We start from the raw sequence: 16224 nt of genomic DNA on the forward strand, positions 1-16224 counted from the left end.
CCCTAGTCGCCACATTCGGGTGCCTGTTCAGGGAGGCTGGTACGGGAATTGAACCGTGCTGCTGGCCTGCCTTGGTCTGCTTTAAAAGTGTGAATGCCAAGTATGTGAACCCACTGAAAGATTGATACGTTTTCTAGCTAGTATACAGCAGCAAAAAGAGCTTTTGATGAATTTGTACAATGCAACCATTCGGCTGCAATTTGGCACGTCCCATTATACTAAAAACATATTATCAAGAGTGATTATTAGTCGAGTGAAATACTTTACCTTTCAGAGCCTGTAGAAAGAAGAATTCCAATTTTGATTAATACAAAATTTGATCTGCTTTGCCTCTCTGTTGTGTACCCAATTTAAGAGTGCTGAAAGTCTGAATGACATTTCCTGCAATTTTTAACAGAATTTGGGAGATTGAATTCTGCATCTCTGTCCACATTTTTCTAAAAATGACAATTTAATGGTTTTGGTCCTGGAGATTTTGACAGAGAGAATACGCCCATTTAGCCGATGGACTGGGGTCGTGATTGGTGACAGAGGGAAGAGCTTGGAGCCAGTGCCACCAATCTAGAGGTGGTTTCAAAGAAATTACTTGCATTTATCTCATGCCTTTCATGACTACAGGATGTCAAAGGGGCTTTATAACCACAGGGCTGCTTTTGAAGCATAGTCACTGTTGTAGGAAATGCTGCAGCCATTTTGTATACCATGATCCCACAAACAATGTGATAATCAGATCACCTAATCTTAATGATGTCGGTTGAAAGGTAAGTATTGGACAGGACACTGGGTCGCTGCTCCTCAGTGATCACAGAGTAACCATTTAAAGGCTGAATGGCCTCATCCATACTTCTCACCAGTCCGCTGGTGTTGGATTCACAAGGGTTTTGTGGCTGATGGGGTTGGGTCAGCAATGGACTCACTCCTCCACCTGCATGCCTATAAAGGTAAACGGACTCCGCAGGACTCCCACTTGATGTCAGCTAGATTTTATGTGGCAGGTGTCTGACTCAATAGGCAGATAAACTAGCACCTGGGGCGAGATTCTCCGACCCCCCGCCGGGTCGGAGAATCGCCGGGGGCTGACGTGAATCCCGCCCCCACTGGTTGCCGAAGTCTCCGGCACCAGAGATTCGGCGGGGGCAGGAATCGCGCCGCTGGTTGGCGGGCCCCCCCGCTCAATTCTCCAGCCCGGATGGGCCGAAGTCCCGCCGCGAAAATGCCTGTCCCGCCGGCGTAAATTAAACCACCTACCTTACCGGCGGGACAAGGCGGCGCGGGCAGGCTCCGGGGTCCTGGGGGGGGCGCGGTGCGATCTGGCCTCGGGGGATGCCCCCACGGTGGCCTGGCCCGCGATCGGGGCCCACCGATCCACGGGCGGGCCTGTGCCGTGGGGGCACTCTTTCCCTTCCGCCTCCGCCACGGTCTCCACCATGGCGAAGGCAGAAGAGATTCCCTCCACTGCGCATGCGTGGGAAACTGTCAGCGGCCGCTGACGCTCCCGCGCATGCGCCGCCTGGAGATGTCATTTCCGCACCAGCTGGCGGGGCACCAAAGGCCTTTTCCGCCAGCTGGCGGGGGGGAAATTCGTCCGGCGCCGACCTAGCCCCTCAATGTTGGGGCTCGGCCCCCAAAGTTACGGAGCATTCCGCACCTTTGGGGCGGCGCGATGCCCGTCTGATTTGCGCCGTTTTGGGCGCCAGTCGGCGGACATCGCGCCGTTTCCGGAGAATTTCGCCCCAGATGTCCGATATAAATAATAGAACATATAATTGAAGCTCTTCTCTAAGTAAAGACACTCAAGCAATGATGAACTTGTATTCCCCCTAGAGTATAAAAGATTGAGGGGTGATCTGATTGAAAACGTTGGAAGAATTAGAGTTATGCTATTCAGGATTAAGAACATCCTGAAGGGTAAGTGGGAATCTGGGATTCTTCCCCGGCTATGAATGCTGAGACTGTTGAACCATCCGAGACTGAGAACGTTTTGTGCAGCAGTGCATCAAGGGAAATGGAACAAAGGCAGAGAGGTGTAGTTAAAAACGAAACAGCCATGATCCAATTGAATGGTCTCCTGTTGTTCCTTAATATTTCTAAAATAACCATTGGCCAGGAAACGAATGGTAAATTGGGATTTAGCTCCTGTTCAGCCTGATATCCTTTGGGCAGAAGGAGTTAGAATTCCCCCACGGAATATCAAGTGTTCAAAATCATAGCACCAAAGACTAGAATTCTCACGTAAACGGGCGACAGAAATGGTTCGAGTCCCTCGTGGCAGGCAGCAGTCTATGAGTTAATGCCTCTGATTAAAATACCCAGTGCAGAATTACGCAGGAATGACCTGTGATTGGAGTTAGTTTAAATCAAACCTGTCTGCACTGTGCTGTGTGTCAGGTTTTTAGTGCTGGCAGCTGCCCTGTCTCACTGTCGTGCACAAGGTTTTGGCAAGCTCACAGCTTTATTAGAGTAGGCAGCCTAGCCCCAGTGGCAGCTTATTCTCCAACGGCGAGGGTCCGTCAAAAGCACATTTGAAAAATCATTTGAATTCTATCTACCCCTTTTTTCTGTACTCTCCTTCCAGCTGTTGAGAAAGGGTTTCAATAAGGGCAGCACGGTAGCATAGTGGTTAGCACAATTGCTTTGCAGCTCCAGGGTCCCCGGTTCGATTCCCGGCTTAGGTCCCTGTCTGTGCGGAGTCTGCACGTTCTCCCTGTGTGTGCGTGGGTTTCCTCCGGGTGCTCCGGTTTCCTCCAACAGTCCAAAGATGTGCAGGTTAGGTGGATTGGCCATGCTAAAATTGCCCTTAGTGTCCAAAAATTGCCCTTAGTGTTGGGTGGGGTTACTGGGTTATGGGGATAGGGTGGAGGTGTGGCCTTAGGTAAGGTGCTTTTTCCAAGAGCCGGTGCAGACTCGATGGTCCGAATGGCCTCCTTCTGCACTGTAACTTCTATCTATGACTATAATAACTTTGGAATAAAGGAATTGGATATCGAGAAGAGGAAATAAATTGCAACTCTCTGTACAATAGAGAGCAGGGGAATGGGACTCGATGGAGAGGTCTTTCAAATGGGCTTTCCTAAACGATATGACTTTATGATTATCTGTCCTAAAATGTCCCTGTAATCAATTCCAGATTATGGGCGCGATCGAACCAAATGGGAACTATGGGCCATAGCGAGTGGATTTAGCCGTGTGTTTCCCAGCTCCGAGAAACACAACACTATCTAAACCAAGTCTGGTTGGATACAAGTGGGGAATGCACAATCGAGGCTGCACTTTTCCTGCTCTGAGGTGCCCCACTCGCTGAAACGCCTCAGCGCAGGGAGAGATTGGGACACCATTTTTAAATGGCGACCCAATCTCTTGACCGCCGGACACACCCTACGAACCCCTACAAAGCCTCGACTCACCTAAAAGGGGTCCTTGCTGCCTTTTGTGATGACTTCAGGAATATTGTTGTACTGAAAATCAGCAACAGAACCAATAGGAGCAGACACAGACGCAATATTAGGGGAGGCAGCAAGCAACCAGTAATTGTGCATAATGGGTTGGTGCATCTTGGATCAAGTATACCTCAGCAAACACCTTGGGCTGGATCCTCTGCTGTCGCGATTCTCTGTTACCGGATTTCTCGATTGCGTGGAGCTGCTCAAAATAGGAAATGCCATTGGCTGCCTGGCGGCGGGGGGCGTGCTGCACCATAAAACTGATGGAGAATCCTTGAATCACAAGTAGATGAGAATCTTGTAACTCATGCATTGTCAAACTCGGGGGTGCGACCCGCGGGTGGGTCGTGGGCGGGTGTCGGGAGAATCGCGGAGCCGTCCGTCGCGGCGCTCCCGATCGCGCAAATCTGCGCGCAACAGCCGCAGCAGCCGGCTGTTAAAAACGCCGGCTGCAGGCGGCCTTCACAATGGCCGCGAATGTGAAAGAAATGCGGCCGCACTGCGTCTGCGTGCCGGATCATCGGCGTGCGTGCGCAAACCTATGCGCCTGCAGCCGATGACCGGGCACGCAGGCACAGTGCGGCCGCTTTTTTTTTTAAACGGTCGCAGCTTTTTGTTTTACAAGTTTGGGGGGGTTTATTCATTTTATTCATTTATTTTTTATTTTTTTCATTTATTTTATTTTATTCATTTTATCTTTTTTTTTACAAGTTCGGGGGGGGGGGCGGGGTTTTGAAAAAATTTTACTGGAAAAAAAATTCTGAACTTTGGACAGATGGAGACTCCATACTTTCCGACACCGGAAGGATTCACCTTCATCCAACAGGTTCCATTGGAGGAGCATGTACGAGGGCCAAAGGGACCCAAAACCATTTCCTCCATTTTTGTCAGCAGCAAACAAGGTAAGAGAAAATGGTGGGTCGCGCAGGTCGGCCGGCGTGGGTCGCGAAGGTCGGCCAGTGTGGCTCGCGAAGGTCGGCCGGCGTGGCTCGCGAAGGTCGGCCGGCGTGGCTCGCGAAGGTCGGCCAGCGTGGCTCGCGAAGGTCGGCCAGCGTGGCTCGCGAAGGTCGGCAAGCGTGGCTCGCGAAGGTCGGCCAGCGTGGCTCGCGAAGGTCGGCCAGCGTGGCTCGCGAAGCTCGGCCAGCGTGGCTCGCGAAGGTCGGCCAGCGTGGCTCGCGAAGGTCGGCCAGCGTGGCTCGCGAAGGTCGGCCGGCGTGGCTCGCGAAGGTCGGCCGGCGTGGCTCGCGAAGGTCGGCCAGCGTGGCTCGCGAAGCTCGGCCAGCGTGGCTCGCGAAGGTCGGCCAGCGTGGCTCGCGAAGGTCGGCCAGCGTGGCTCGCGAAGGTCGGTCGGCGTGGCTCGCGAAGGTCGGCCAGCGTGGCTCGCGAAGGTCGGCCGGCGTGGCTCGCGAAGGTCGGCCGGCGTGGCTCGCGAAGGTCGGCAAGCGTGGCTCGCGAAGGTCGGCCAGCGTGGCTCGCGAAGGTCGGCCAGCGTGGCTCGCGAAGGTCGGCCGGCGTGGCTCGCGAAGGTTGGCCGGTTGGTAAAAATGGGTCCCCGGAAAGAAAGTTTGAACAACACTGTTGTAACTTGTTACCAGATGGTAACATGTGAATTCGCATATTGAAGTGAGAAGTATGTTCGTGACATTAGTCTGTGACATTAAAATTGAATGGCAAGCTTCAAAAGTAAAATCAGTTAAATATAGATACTCTCTGTATGAAATTTAAATGTTTGTATTTAAGATTTGAAGTCAGTATCAAAATATTGTCAATGCAGATCTCAATGTGGTAGAACGGGACGAATCTTGACTCCAGCAATGGATTGAAAAATGTTTTCTTATTTTCCATGTTTTTCCTCTCAGGGTTCAGCTGACTCGTACACCAGCCGTCCATCGGACTCCGATATCTCGCTAGAAGAGGACAGGGAGGCCCTACGCAAAGAAGCTGAGCGACAGGCTTTGGCACAACTTGAGAAGGCAAAGGTAAGCGATTCGCACTCCCTCACCTGCTGTGCCATCTGCTGGCTCCAGATCTGCTTCAAAGCAAAGCCTTGTAGTCCCCAATGCTCACCTGGATTCAGGCAGGCAATGACAGCTAAAGGCCCGAGGTCTTAAACGACAAAGAGTGCACAATGCCAGAGTGATGAGCCAAGCAAAATAAGGGTTGTACCGAGTTCAGCTGACCTCCATTCTGACTCGTTTGTTTGATTATGGCTCTGCACAGCGGTAAAACCAAAGACAGTCTGCACCAATGATGCGGTAGAAAGTTCTGAGACGATTAAGGTTCTGGGAAAGAATGACTTAAAATAGCAGAGTGTCCTTGGTCTTGTGTTGGTTCATATCTGGCCGAGTCACTCAATTTTCTTAATGTTGCATCCATTTCCCTGGCGCTCTCATCAATAAACATCTGTTTTTCTGACATCTTCTCTATACTTGTGGACTGCAACCTTAACAGACCTCAGACTGCTCAGCTTTCCAAGAAGGGGATGACTGAATCATAGAATTTACAGTGCAGAAGGAGGCCATTCGGCCCATCGAGTCTGCACCGGTCCTTGGAAAGAGCACCCCACCCAAGCCCAACCTATCCTCATTACTCAGTAACTCCACCTAAACTTTTTGGGCACCAAGGGCAATTTAGCATGGCCAATCCACCTAACCTGCACATCTTTGGACTGTGGGAGGAAACCGGAGCACCCGGAAGAAACCTACGCACACACGAGGAGGATGTGCAGACTCCGCACAGACAGTGATCCAAGCCGGAATCGAAGTTGGGACCCTAGAGCGGTGAAGCAGCTGTGCTAACCACTGTGCTGCCGTGCTGCCCTAATCAACAACAATACATGCTGGGAACACTAGCTGAAGTGACACTTGGTTAAAAACTTGAACTGTTTCTGAAATCCATAGGTAATCGGCAAACAAAAGTCTGCATGAGGGTTAAACATGCAGTGAATTGAGGGGAATACACTGCATTAAAATGCTGATGGAAGCAGATTCGAAAGTAACTTCCAAAATAAATACTTAAAAGAGGGGAAGTTTGCAGGTCCATCGGGAAAGACCTGGGAGTGGAACTAATTGTATAACTCCCACAAAGAGTTAGCACAGGGCTGAATGACCTTTTTCTGTAATTCTATTGACGGCAACCACAGAGATGATTGGTCGACATTACTTATCGAATTCCTTAACCGCCCCTGATGTCTGAACTGTGGTCATAAAGCTCGGTGACAACAATCTGCATTTACAAGCACTTTTAACACAGTAAACGTCCCAACATGCTTCACAGGAGTGTTCTCAAAGTGTTCTCGAGGCAAAGAAGAAGATGATAAGGTAGCTGACCAAAATCATTGTCAAGGGGGTAGGCTTTAAGGAACAGGAATCGAGGAAACTTTGTCTCCACGGATCCGGTTGGCTGTTCCTTCAACCTGTTTTTGAAAGTCTGTACCGCCCACCCTGCCAGACTATTGGACAGTGGGTGCCATCCAAATGTGTTTGATGCCGTTCGACTTCAAGAGGGCCTGGAACTCACTGCTAGTAAAGGCTGTACTATTGTCGGAGATTACGACCTCCGATTAGGGTTACCAAAGCAGTGCTGGAGTTTCTCTAGCGTGGAGTGAGAGGTTATAGAGGCCATGCAGTGTACTTCCATCCATTTAGAATGGACATCATGATTAGGAACATGCAAAATCGACATGTACCCATACCCGTGGTTTCCCTGGCCACTCCCATGGGAGTAGGGAGGCCGAAGGAGGGAGCTTCTGGGTCTCCTGGCATAAGGAGCACAGCTTCATCAAGTCCTCAATATCCAAAGCGAGCAGCTTCATTTTGGAGACCCCAGGGTGACTGTCATTCAGCTCCTTTAGGATTGGGCACTGACCTGGGTGGGGGGGGGACGGGGGGGGGGGGGGGGGACTACCCGGGATCCCCACAGGATAATACCAATCTCGACACTCAGTTCTTCTCTTTTTGTGAGGTAGGGCTTCTTGTCGTCAGAGAAGTGTCCTCGGATCCCGCCAATCAGGATCATGTGTCTAAATTTGGATAATGTGAGGTCCTTCTGCGTCCAAGCCTTAATCTGTTCTGCAGATACCGGCGAATGTTTCCAAAACATTCCAGGCCATGGTGACCTCTTCCAACCCCGGAAATCAAGCCAGGCTTGTGGGCAGTGGGAGGCTTCTTAAGTCACCTGCGTTGGCTATTCGCACTCCAGCACGGTGCTCGAGGGAGTATTTGTCGGCTGTCAATAGCAAGGCCCAAAGTGATGGGAGGAATCGCCCTATCCTCTTTGGAAAGATCTAGCAAAGGTTTGTGGTCTGTCACTATCACTAAATGTCAGCGTGGACACACCGGTGGAAATCTTTTACACTGAAGGTTACTGCCAAACCCCCCTCCTCAGTTTGAGAGTAACACCGCTCTGCATCCTCCAGTGTCCTGAATATGTAAGCAATGGATCTTACTGTTCCATCTTCCCTACGATGCAAGAGGACAGCTCCCACCCCATAAGGAGAGACGTCACATGTCAATATTAAGTCCTTTTTGGCGTCTTAATGGGCGAGTGTGTTTTACTTTTACCAAAGCTTCATCTTATCACGCCTGCCAAGATCACATCTGATGTTCTTTTAGTAGCAGATGTAGTGGTGATAGTAGAGAGGCCAAATTTGGAATGAATTTTCCACAATAATTGAGTAATTCCAGGAAGAATTTCATTTCCATCATATTTTGTGGAGTAGACACCTCCTTAATGACCTTAACCTTGTCCTCCATGAGGTGTAGGCTTTTCTTGCCCACCCTAGGTAGGTTGCCTCGCCCTCTTGGAATATGCATTTTTCTTATTTGAGCGGTACTCCTGCATTTGAAAGCTGCCTCAAGACCTCTTCCAAGTTCACTAGATGCTCCTGTTTTGCCACCCCTGTAATTAGTATGTCATCAGGGTGTACCCCAACCTTGAGTAGCCCTTGGAGGATATTCTCCATGACATGCCGAAATATGACACATGCTGAGGAGACTTCATTAACCACAACTCTGTTTCCTGTCGTTAAGTGAATTTCGTATGTCTCCACCATGGCGGAGGCGGAAGAGACTCCCTCCACTGCGCATGCGCAGGAATGCCGGCAGCGGCCGCTAACGCTCCCGCGCATGCGCCGCCCGGAGATGTCATTTCGGTGCCAGATGGCGGGGCACCAAAGGCCTTTTCCGCCAGCTGGGGGGGCGGAAATTCGTCCGGCGCCGACCTAGCCCCTTAAGGTTGGGGCTCGGCCCCCAAAGATGCGGAGCATTCCACACCTTTGGGGCGGCGCGATGCCCGACTGATTTGCGCCATTTTGGGCGCCAGTCGGCAGACATCGGCCGTTTCCGGAGAATTTTGCCCATTGTTCATTCATGGGATATGGGTATTGCTGGGTAAGGCCCAGCATTTGTTGTCCATCCCAGAATACTCTTGAACTGAGTGGTTTGCTCGGCCATTTCAGAGGGTAGTTAAAAGTCAACCACATTGCTGTGGGTCTAGAGTCGGATGTAGACCAGGTAAGGATAGATTTCCTTTCCAAAGGACTTGAACAATCTTTACAACCATCAACAATGTTTTCACGGTCATCATCAGATTTCGGGGCCGCGATCGAATGGCCTCATCACACCTGACTCAGTGATTGGAGATGCCTCTCACGATATTTGCGGCACACTGAACACTTCGCGAGAACTAACGAGATCTCGTGGGGCGTCATGATCTGGATCGCGTCCTTGCTGGACCTCCAGCCATTTTGAGTGGCTGTCCGCCAGGATGAGAAACAAGGGACCTGCAAAATCGGCATGTAGGTGAGCCCAAGGGTGCCCCGGCCACTCCCAAGGATGTAGGGGTTCATCCGCAAAGAGCTTCTGGTGCTCTTGACAGATGGAGCACTGCTGGGCCAACCTCTCGATATCCAAACCCAGCCAAATGACATAGCCTCCCGCCAGCATCTTCATTTTGGACACTCTGGGATGTCCGCGTGAAGGTCCTGCAACACGATTGCCTGGCCCTTCACTGGGACAACCCTTGTGCCCCACGGGAGGTACCGCTTTCCATGGTGAGCTCCGACAATTTGGAGGAGAAAGCCATCAACTCCCTCGGTAGCAATCGATTCTGCCCACCCTATAGAACCAGATGTTGCACTTTGGCAAGTACAGGGTTGGTTTGTGTCCAGTCACGAACACATGAGGCAATAGCGGGCAAGGAATCCTTGAAGTTCAGGACAGCAATTACTTTGTCCGCTGTAGGGTGGTTCGCGGATTGTAGCGGAGGAAGGCTCAATGCATTCACATCTGCATGTACAATCTGGGTCCCTGGGCAGTGCTCAAAGGAGTATTCGTAAGCAGCCAATGACAAAGCCCAGCGCTGGATCCTCGTAGACGATATTGGCCTTTGCTTTCCGGAAGAGGCCTAGCAATGGCTTATGATTGATGACAATAAAAAAAAATGGCGGCCATAGACGTATTGATGAAATTTTACACCGAATACGACCACCAGACCTTCTATTTCGATCTTGGAATATTTTCTCTCATTCGCACCCAGCGTCTGAGAGGCAAAAGCGGTCGGACAGTCACTGTCATCGCTCATCCGATGGGACAGAACTGCCCCAATGCCGTATGGTGAAGCATCGCATGAGACGTACAATGGTTTAGAAGAGGCAAAATGTGTCAACACCCCTGAAGAGGACAAGCTCCAAGGCTGGCGCTTTTTCAAGAGCAAGTGGCGGGGTGGTAGATGGGTCGCCAGATTTGGGTTAAATCGGCCATAGTAGTTAACTAGTCTAAGAAAAGAGCGAAGTTTTCTGGCCGCTCGTTCGGTAGAGGCCATTTTCATTACCCATACCGTCTCGACAACTAGGTGTAGACTGTCTCGATCCACCCAACATCCCAAATATACCACTTTCTTCGAGTGAAACACGCACTACGCGCGACGCAGGTGTACCCCATATTTGGGAAACCACTTCAACACCGTCTCGAGGTTCTGCAAAAGTTCTTGGTCCCTGTGACTAACACGTTATCTAAGTAAACGACAATGCACGCAAACCACACAGGATGTTCTCATGACGCGCTGCAAGATTGCGCATGCCGAGGAAACTCCAAATGGGCCGGGTGTATTCATCGAGCCCTTTGTATGTATTAAGTGTGAAGTACTCCCGGGAGGATTTACCGAGCTCTAGCTGGAGATAAACATTGCTCCTGTCCAATTCCGTGAATGTACAGCCACCGGCTAATGTTGCATACACATCCTGGAAGCATCATAACGGGTAACGGTCTAATCTAGAAGCCGTGTTCACAGTCAATTTATAATCTCCGCAGAGTCAGACTGCCTTATCCGACATCATTACAGGGACCGCCAGCACTGCCCAATCTGCAAAGCCCACAGGCCGAATGATGCCCAAACTTTCCAAACGCCGAAGTTCATTCTCAACCACGATAGCGTAGGGAACCAGGTGGGCCGAAAATAGCGGGGCCGGGCCACCGGTTATACCTGGATTTTGGCCACGGTCCCTTTGATGGTTCCCAGACCCGGCTGGAAAACCTCTGGGAATTTGCTCAGTACCGTACACAAACCGCCAGACCCGACATGGAGGATATGCTGCCAATCCAACTTCAGCTGGTGTAGCCAATCACGGCCCAACAGGCTAGGCTGTTTCCTTGCACAACAATGAGGGAAGGTAGGGCAGCACGGTGGTGCAATGGTTAGCACTGATGCCTCACGGCACTGAGGTCCCAGGTTCGATTATGGCTCTGGGTCACTGTCCGTGTGGAGTTTGCACATTCTCCCCGTGTCTGCGTGGGTTTCACCCCCACAACCCAAAGATGTGCAGGGTAGGTGGATTGGCCTCGCTAAATTGCCCCTTAATTGGAAAAATGAATTGGGTACTCTAAAATCTATAAAATAAACAGTATGGGGAGACGCACTGATTAGTATCCATAATCACCAGAGTGAGGGTGGGCCCCAGGATATTTAGCTGTTCCCCTGTGTAAGTGGCCAAACGAGCTGCCGTGTCAGCCAAAGACGAGGTATGCACTCTTTGTTTGAAAGGCTGAAACGGCCACTCCCATACGCAGCTCCGACTGGAGCATATGACCATTCACATGCACAGGGTCTACATGGGGTTCTGCCAAACAGTTCAGCTGCATCTCAGCCTCATCCTCTGCCTCGTCTGGATCATCTAGATGTTAGGCCCGCTCCTGGGCCTGACGCCTACCTCGACTGAGGCGCCTGGAGCGCTGGCCCTCCTCTTGCCGGTGGGTAGGCCTGGAACGGCATCGCACATTGCCTGGAATCATCTTCAGCTGAGTCGGATGACGTTGCACGGCCCAGCGGCCGGTTCTACGCCCAGAGGCCGGAATCGCAGTAGCGTTCGACCCGGGCCGCGGGTTACCACATAAGTCGTTCCCCTCCATCCCTTGTATCTCTTGGACGCCACGTTCCACGCTTTCTTGGGACAGGGAGATCTGTAACGCCTGCTGAAAAGTTAGGGAAACTTTGCCCAGAAGTTTTTCTCGTCTCCGTATTATTAATACCGCAGACCAAATAATTGCGGAGCATACTCACGAAACCCAGCGATCTCCCATAACCGAGGTTCAAACTCAGTGACGGACTCACCAGAGGACCTCTCCGCCGCATTAAGCCAATAAAAAAGCACCTGGTGGTTTGGACATTCTTTGTTGAAAACTTTGCTTCAGAGTTTTTTGAAAAGATATCACGGTTCCCTCTAGCGTGAGTGAAGACCTGTGGTCGCACTCCTCTGAGAACGGCGCCAATCAGCTCACGGGATGTGCAGCGTCCCATTGACGAGAAACAACACAGAACGAATCGCAACAATTACCCCAAACTACATTAGATCGAAATTGAAAACGCAAATCAAGAGTACCAGCACTGAAAACTGCGCAAGTTCAAAGTTTTTAAAAATTCATTTATGGGATGTGGGCGTCATTCGCTAGGCCAGCATTTAAAGCGGACTGACTTAAGGTGGAGCAGCTTAAAACAGGGATTTACTGTTCCAAATTTGCTGCCCTTTTGCATCTTGACCTTCAGCTGAAAGTTACCCAGAGCGACAGAGCTGAGATTGACAACCCCGCATTGTGGGTAATCACAGTGCTCTGTGTGAATTGCCACGATGCCCTGAATTTTGATCCTTATTTCAAGGCATTTTTTGTGTTGATTGACCAGATGACAGGACATTACCATGTCGTTCTTCACTGGATTCTGTTTTATTATAGACCAAGCCTGTTGCATTTGCTGTTCGAACAAATGTTGGTTACAATCCCACCCAGAACGATGATGTCCCTGTGCAAGGCATGGCCATTTCCTTTGAAACCAAAGATTTTCTACATATCAAAGAAGTAAGTTCTCAGCTCCGTGCATTATATCTCTGTGGTGGTCTGTGTAGACATTGATGAATGGCTGCATAGTGTGTCCGTACACATAAGTTGATGGATAAGGTATAGGAATTACACTCAGAACAAATGTTTTTAGATATGCTGGAACAGCTGGACAAGGTTTGGGGTTGTGCAGAACAAGATTAGTTCGATGTCAGTAAATCTTTCTTTACACAGAGGCTAATGAACAGATGGAGCATGTTACCAGGAATGGTGCATGAGGGCAGGGCAGGGCACTTCATTCACTCAAACAGTTGGCTACAATAATGGGAAGAGGGGTTGTTTGGTATTCTGAAATAATGTCCAAATAGCCAAACAACCATCCAGATCTAAATCTGCCAGTGCAAAAGTTAATTTTTGGCTTTATTTTCCTAATTGCTTATTGATAACAAGATTGCTAAAAAAACAATTATGGACAGTAAGAATGGGACAGTTACAATGCTGCATCCATAGACAACAAGAAATTATATAGACACAGGAGCAAAAGAGTCGAAATACACAGCTCAGTAACAGTGGAACAATCACTGTATCACTGATGATAGTACTGGAAAGAAACTGGTTTAGTCAATGCTCGCTCCTCAAGGCTCGAAGGCCAGGGGCAGCCAACGAACAACTCAAATTAAGAAACATCTCAGACAGCGAAGGTACCTGTTCCCTTTATTAGTGCTTGAGAAAGTGAATCTTAAAGGAATGAAATGAAATGAAATGAAAATCGCTTATTGTCACAAGTAGGCTTCAAATGAAGTTACTGTGAAAAGCCCCTAGTCGCCACATTCCGGCGTCTGTTCGGGGAGGCTGGTACGGGAATTGAACCGTGCTGCTGGCCTGCCTTGGTCTGCTTTCAAAGCCAGCGATTCAGCCCTGTGCTAAATCAGCCCATTAATTAGAAAGTAGTCTAAAGGTTAAGGCAATGAAGGATAGGAGGCTGAAATGTTTTCTTTTACTCATTTAAGGGGTGTGGGCGTCGCTAGTTAGGCCAGCATTTATTGCCCATCCCTAGTTGCCCTTCAGCAGGTTGAGGGGGTTTGCCGCCTTCAACCGCTGCAATCCCTGAGGTGTAGGTGCACCCACAGTGCTGTTAGAGAGGGAGTTCCAGGATTTTGCGCCAGCGACAGTGAAGGAACGGTGATATATTTCCAAATCAGTGTGGTGAGTGACTTGGAGAGGAACCTCCAGGTGGTGGGGTTCCCAGATATCTGCTGCTCTTGACCTTCTAGATGGTAGTGGTCGTGGGTTTGGAAGGTGCTGTCTAAGGAACCTTGGTGAGTTACTGCAGTGCATCTTGTAGATGGTCCACACGGCTGCCACTGTTCATCGGTGGTGGAGGGAGTGAATGTTTGGGGAAGGGGTAGCAATCAAACGGGCTGGTTTATCCTGGATGGTGTTGAGCTTCTTGAGTGCTGTTGGAGCTGCAGTCATCCAGGCAAGTGGAGGGTATTCCATAAAAGCAAATTACTGCAGATACTGGAATCTGAAACCAAAGAGAAAATGCTGGAAAATCTCAGCAGGTCTGACAGCATCTGGAGGGAGAGAAAAGAGCTAACGTTTTGAGTCCAGATGGCTTTTGACAAAGGGGCATCTGGACTTGAAACATTAGCTCTTTTCTCTCCCTACAGATGCTGCCAGACCTGCTGAGATTTTCCAGCATTTTCTCTTTGGAGGGTTTTCCATCACACTCCTGACTTGTGCCTTCTAGATAGTGGACAGGCTTTGGGGGGTCAGGAGGTGAGTTACTCGCTGTGGGATTCCTACCCTTTGACGTGCCCTGGTAGCCACAGTATTAATATGGCTAGTCCAGTTCAGTTTCTGATCAATTGTAGCCCCCAGGATGTTGACTGTGGGGGATTCAGTGATGGTAATGCCATTGAAAGTCATGGGGCGATGGTTAGATACTCTCTTGTAGGAGATGTAAACACACTTGCCATCATAGGACTAATCCAGTGATTTCAGTGCTTCCAAAGGTTGCTCTCAACATTAACTCGCTGGGTTTTCATTTCTCACTGGGGGGAAAAGAAAATGTAGCAATTATTTAAGTACATCTTAATTTTTTTCCAGAAATATAACAATGACTGGTGGATAGGGCGACTGGTGAAAGAAGGATGCGAGGTCGGATTCATTCCAAGCCCAGTAAAGTTGGAGAATATCAGACTACAACAGGAACAAAAGATGAGGCAAGGAAGACTGTCAAGGTATGGCAAGGCCTCATTAGCCACCCTTCCTATTATCCATATTCACAGCTACCCATAAGCTGCCACAGAGCCATTTCTGGCCCCGCTGTAATTTTAAATTGGATATTTTACTGGGTTGCACCCTAACATTGGAAATTTTGCTTGGGAGTAGGGATTTAGGTTGTGCTAGGCCGCACCTCCAGGTCACATGGGGTGAACGTGCAGGGCTAGCTGCCAACTTTAGTGTTTTCATTTATTAATCTTACTGATTTATTTTACCTTCCAAATTTTATTTTAGCAAATCCGGCGGAAACTCCAGTTCTAGTTTAGGTGATGTAACAGGAACCAGGAGACCAACACCTCCTGCAACTGGTAAGTGACAAACATCTTTCTTTCAGATATCGTAGGAACGAGTGAATAATCCAAAGACCATTCTGTTCATCAAGGCAGTTGCATTCCTTGGCCATTCCTTTAAGATTCCTGAGGCAAGGCTTGAGTTGCAGTCCAAGAAAAATACGACATATTTCTCTGTCCGCACATCCCTGTTATTCACGAGGGATAAAATTAATTTTTTTTAAACTATAAAATCTGGAAAAATAAAAGATAAAATGCTGGAAATACAAAGCGAGTCCGACAGCATCCAAAAATAAAACAATAATTTTTCGGGTAGAGATTTGCCGGAATAAGTTTAATGAGTAGTTATCGGAAATGTTAAGTTCTTCCCCTTTTTTTCAGAGACGGAAGTGCCGTACATTTCTGGCATTGTCTGTCTACACTGTGCAGCCCTGACCTGCAGCTTCACCCTGTCTTCCCCACAGAGAGAGAAAATACCTCCACCCCTCTACCTGGTACATCCCGTGGGCACATGTCGCATGTTACGTGCCCCCACCAGGCATGTTTTTAGGGGTGGGGGGGGGGGGGAAACATAAATTAGGTCAGGTGCCCATCTCACCACCTTCCCATCCATCCCTGAGCTCACCCCCATGACGTGAGTGGGTGGATGGACACTGAAATCAGCAGCCCACTATGCACATTTAAATAAATAATCAACGGACAGTTGAGCTTATTAACAAGCCAATTGGCCCAATAATATGCTGCCCAGCCATAAATTATTTGGCATGGGCCATCAGGCAAGAGTGGGCAGGCCCTTTTTCTAAATACATATTCAAAGACTGCAAAGTAAGGGGGTGGGGTATTATCTTCTGGGGTGATGTCCTTTGCAGATCAGGGGAC

The 16224-nt window shown here is 49.4% G+C and overlaps 1 protein-coding gene across 5 annotated transcripts in view; it reads left to right on the top strand.

Annotated features, from left to right (window-relative positions):
• The window catches only part of cacnb1 (calcium channel, voltage-dependent, beta 1 subunit), a 298678-nt gene that overhangs the window by 224377 nt on the left and 58077 nt on the right, over positions 1-16224 (top strand). For all 5 annotated transcript variants that reach the window (XM_072487438.1, XM_072487433.1, XM_072487434.1 and 2 more), the window contains 4 exons: positions 5300-5419; positions 12665-12787; positions 14879-15012; positions 15290-15363. In XM_072487438.1, coding sequence (XP_072343539.1) covers positions 5300-5419; positions 12665-12787; positions 14879-15012; positions 15290-15363 — 451 coding nt within the window. The remainder of the gene's footprint in view (positions 1-5299; positions 5420-12664; positions 12788-14878; positions 15013-15289; positions 15364-16224) is intronic.

The sequence above is a fragment of the Scyliorhinus torazame genome, chromosome 21 (genome assembly GCF_047496885.1).
Source record: "Scyliorhinus torazame isolate Kashiwa2021f chromosome 21, sScyTor2.1, whole genome shotgun sequence".
Taxonomy (NCBI): domain Eukaryota; kingdom Metazoa; phylum Chordata; class Chondrichthyes; order Carcharhiniformes; family Scyliorhinidae; genus Scyliorhinus; species Scyliorhinus torazame.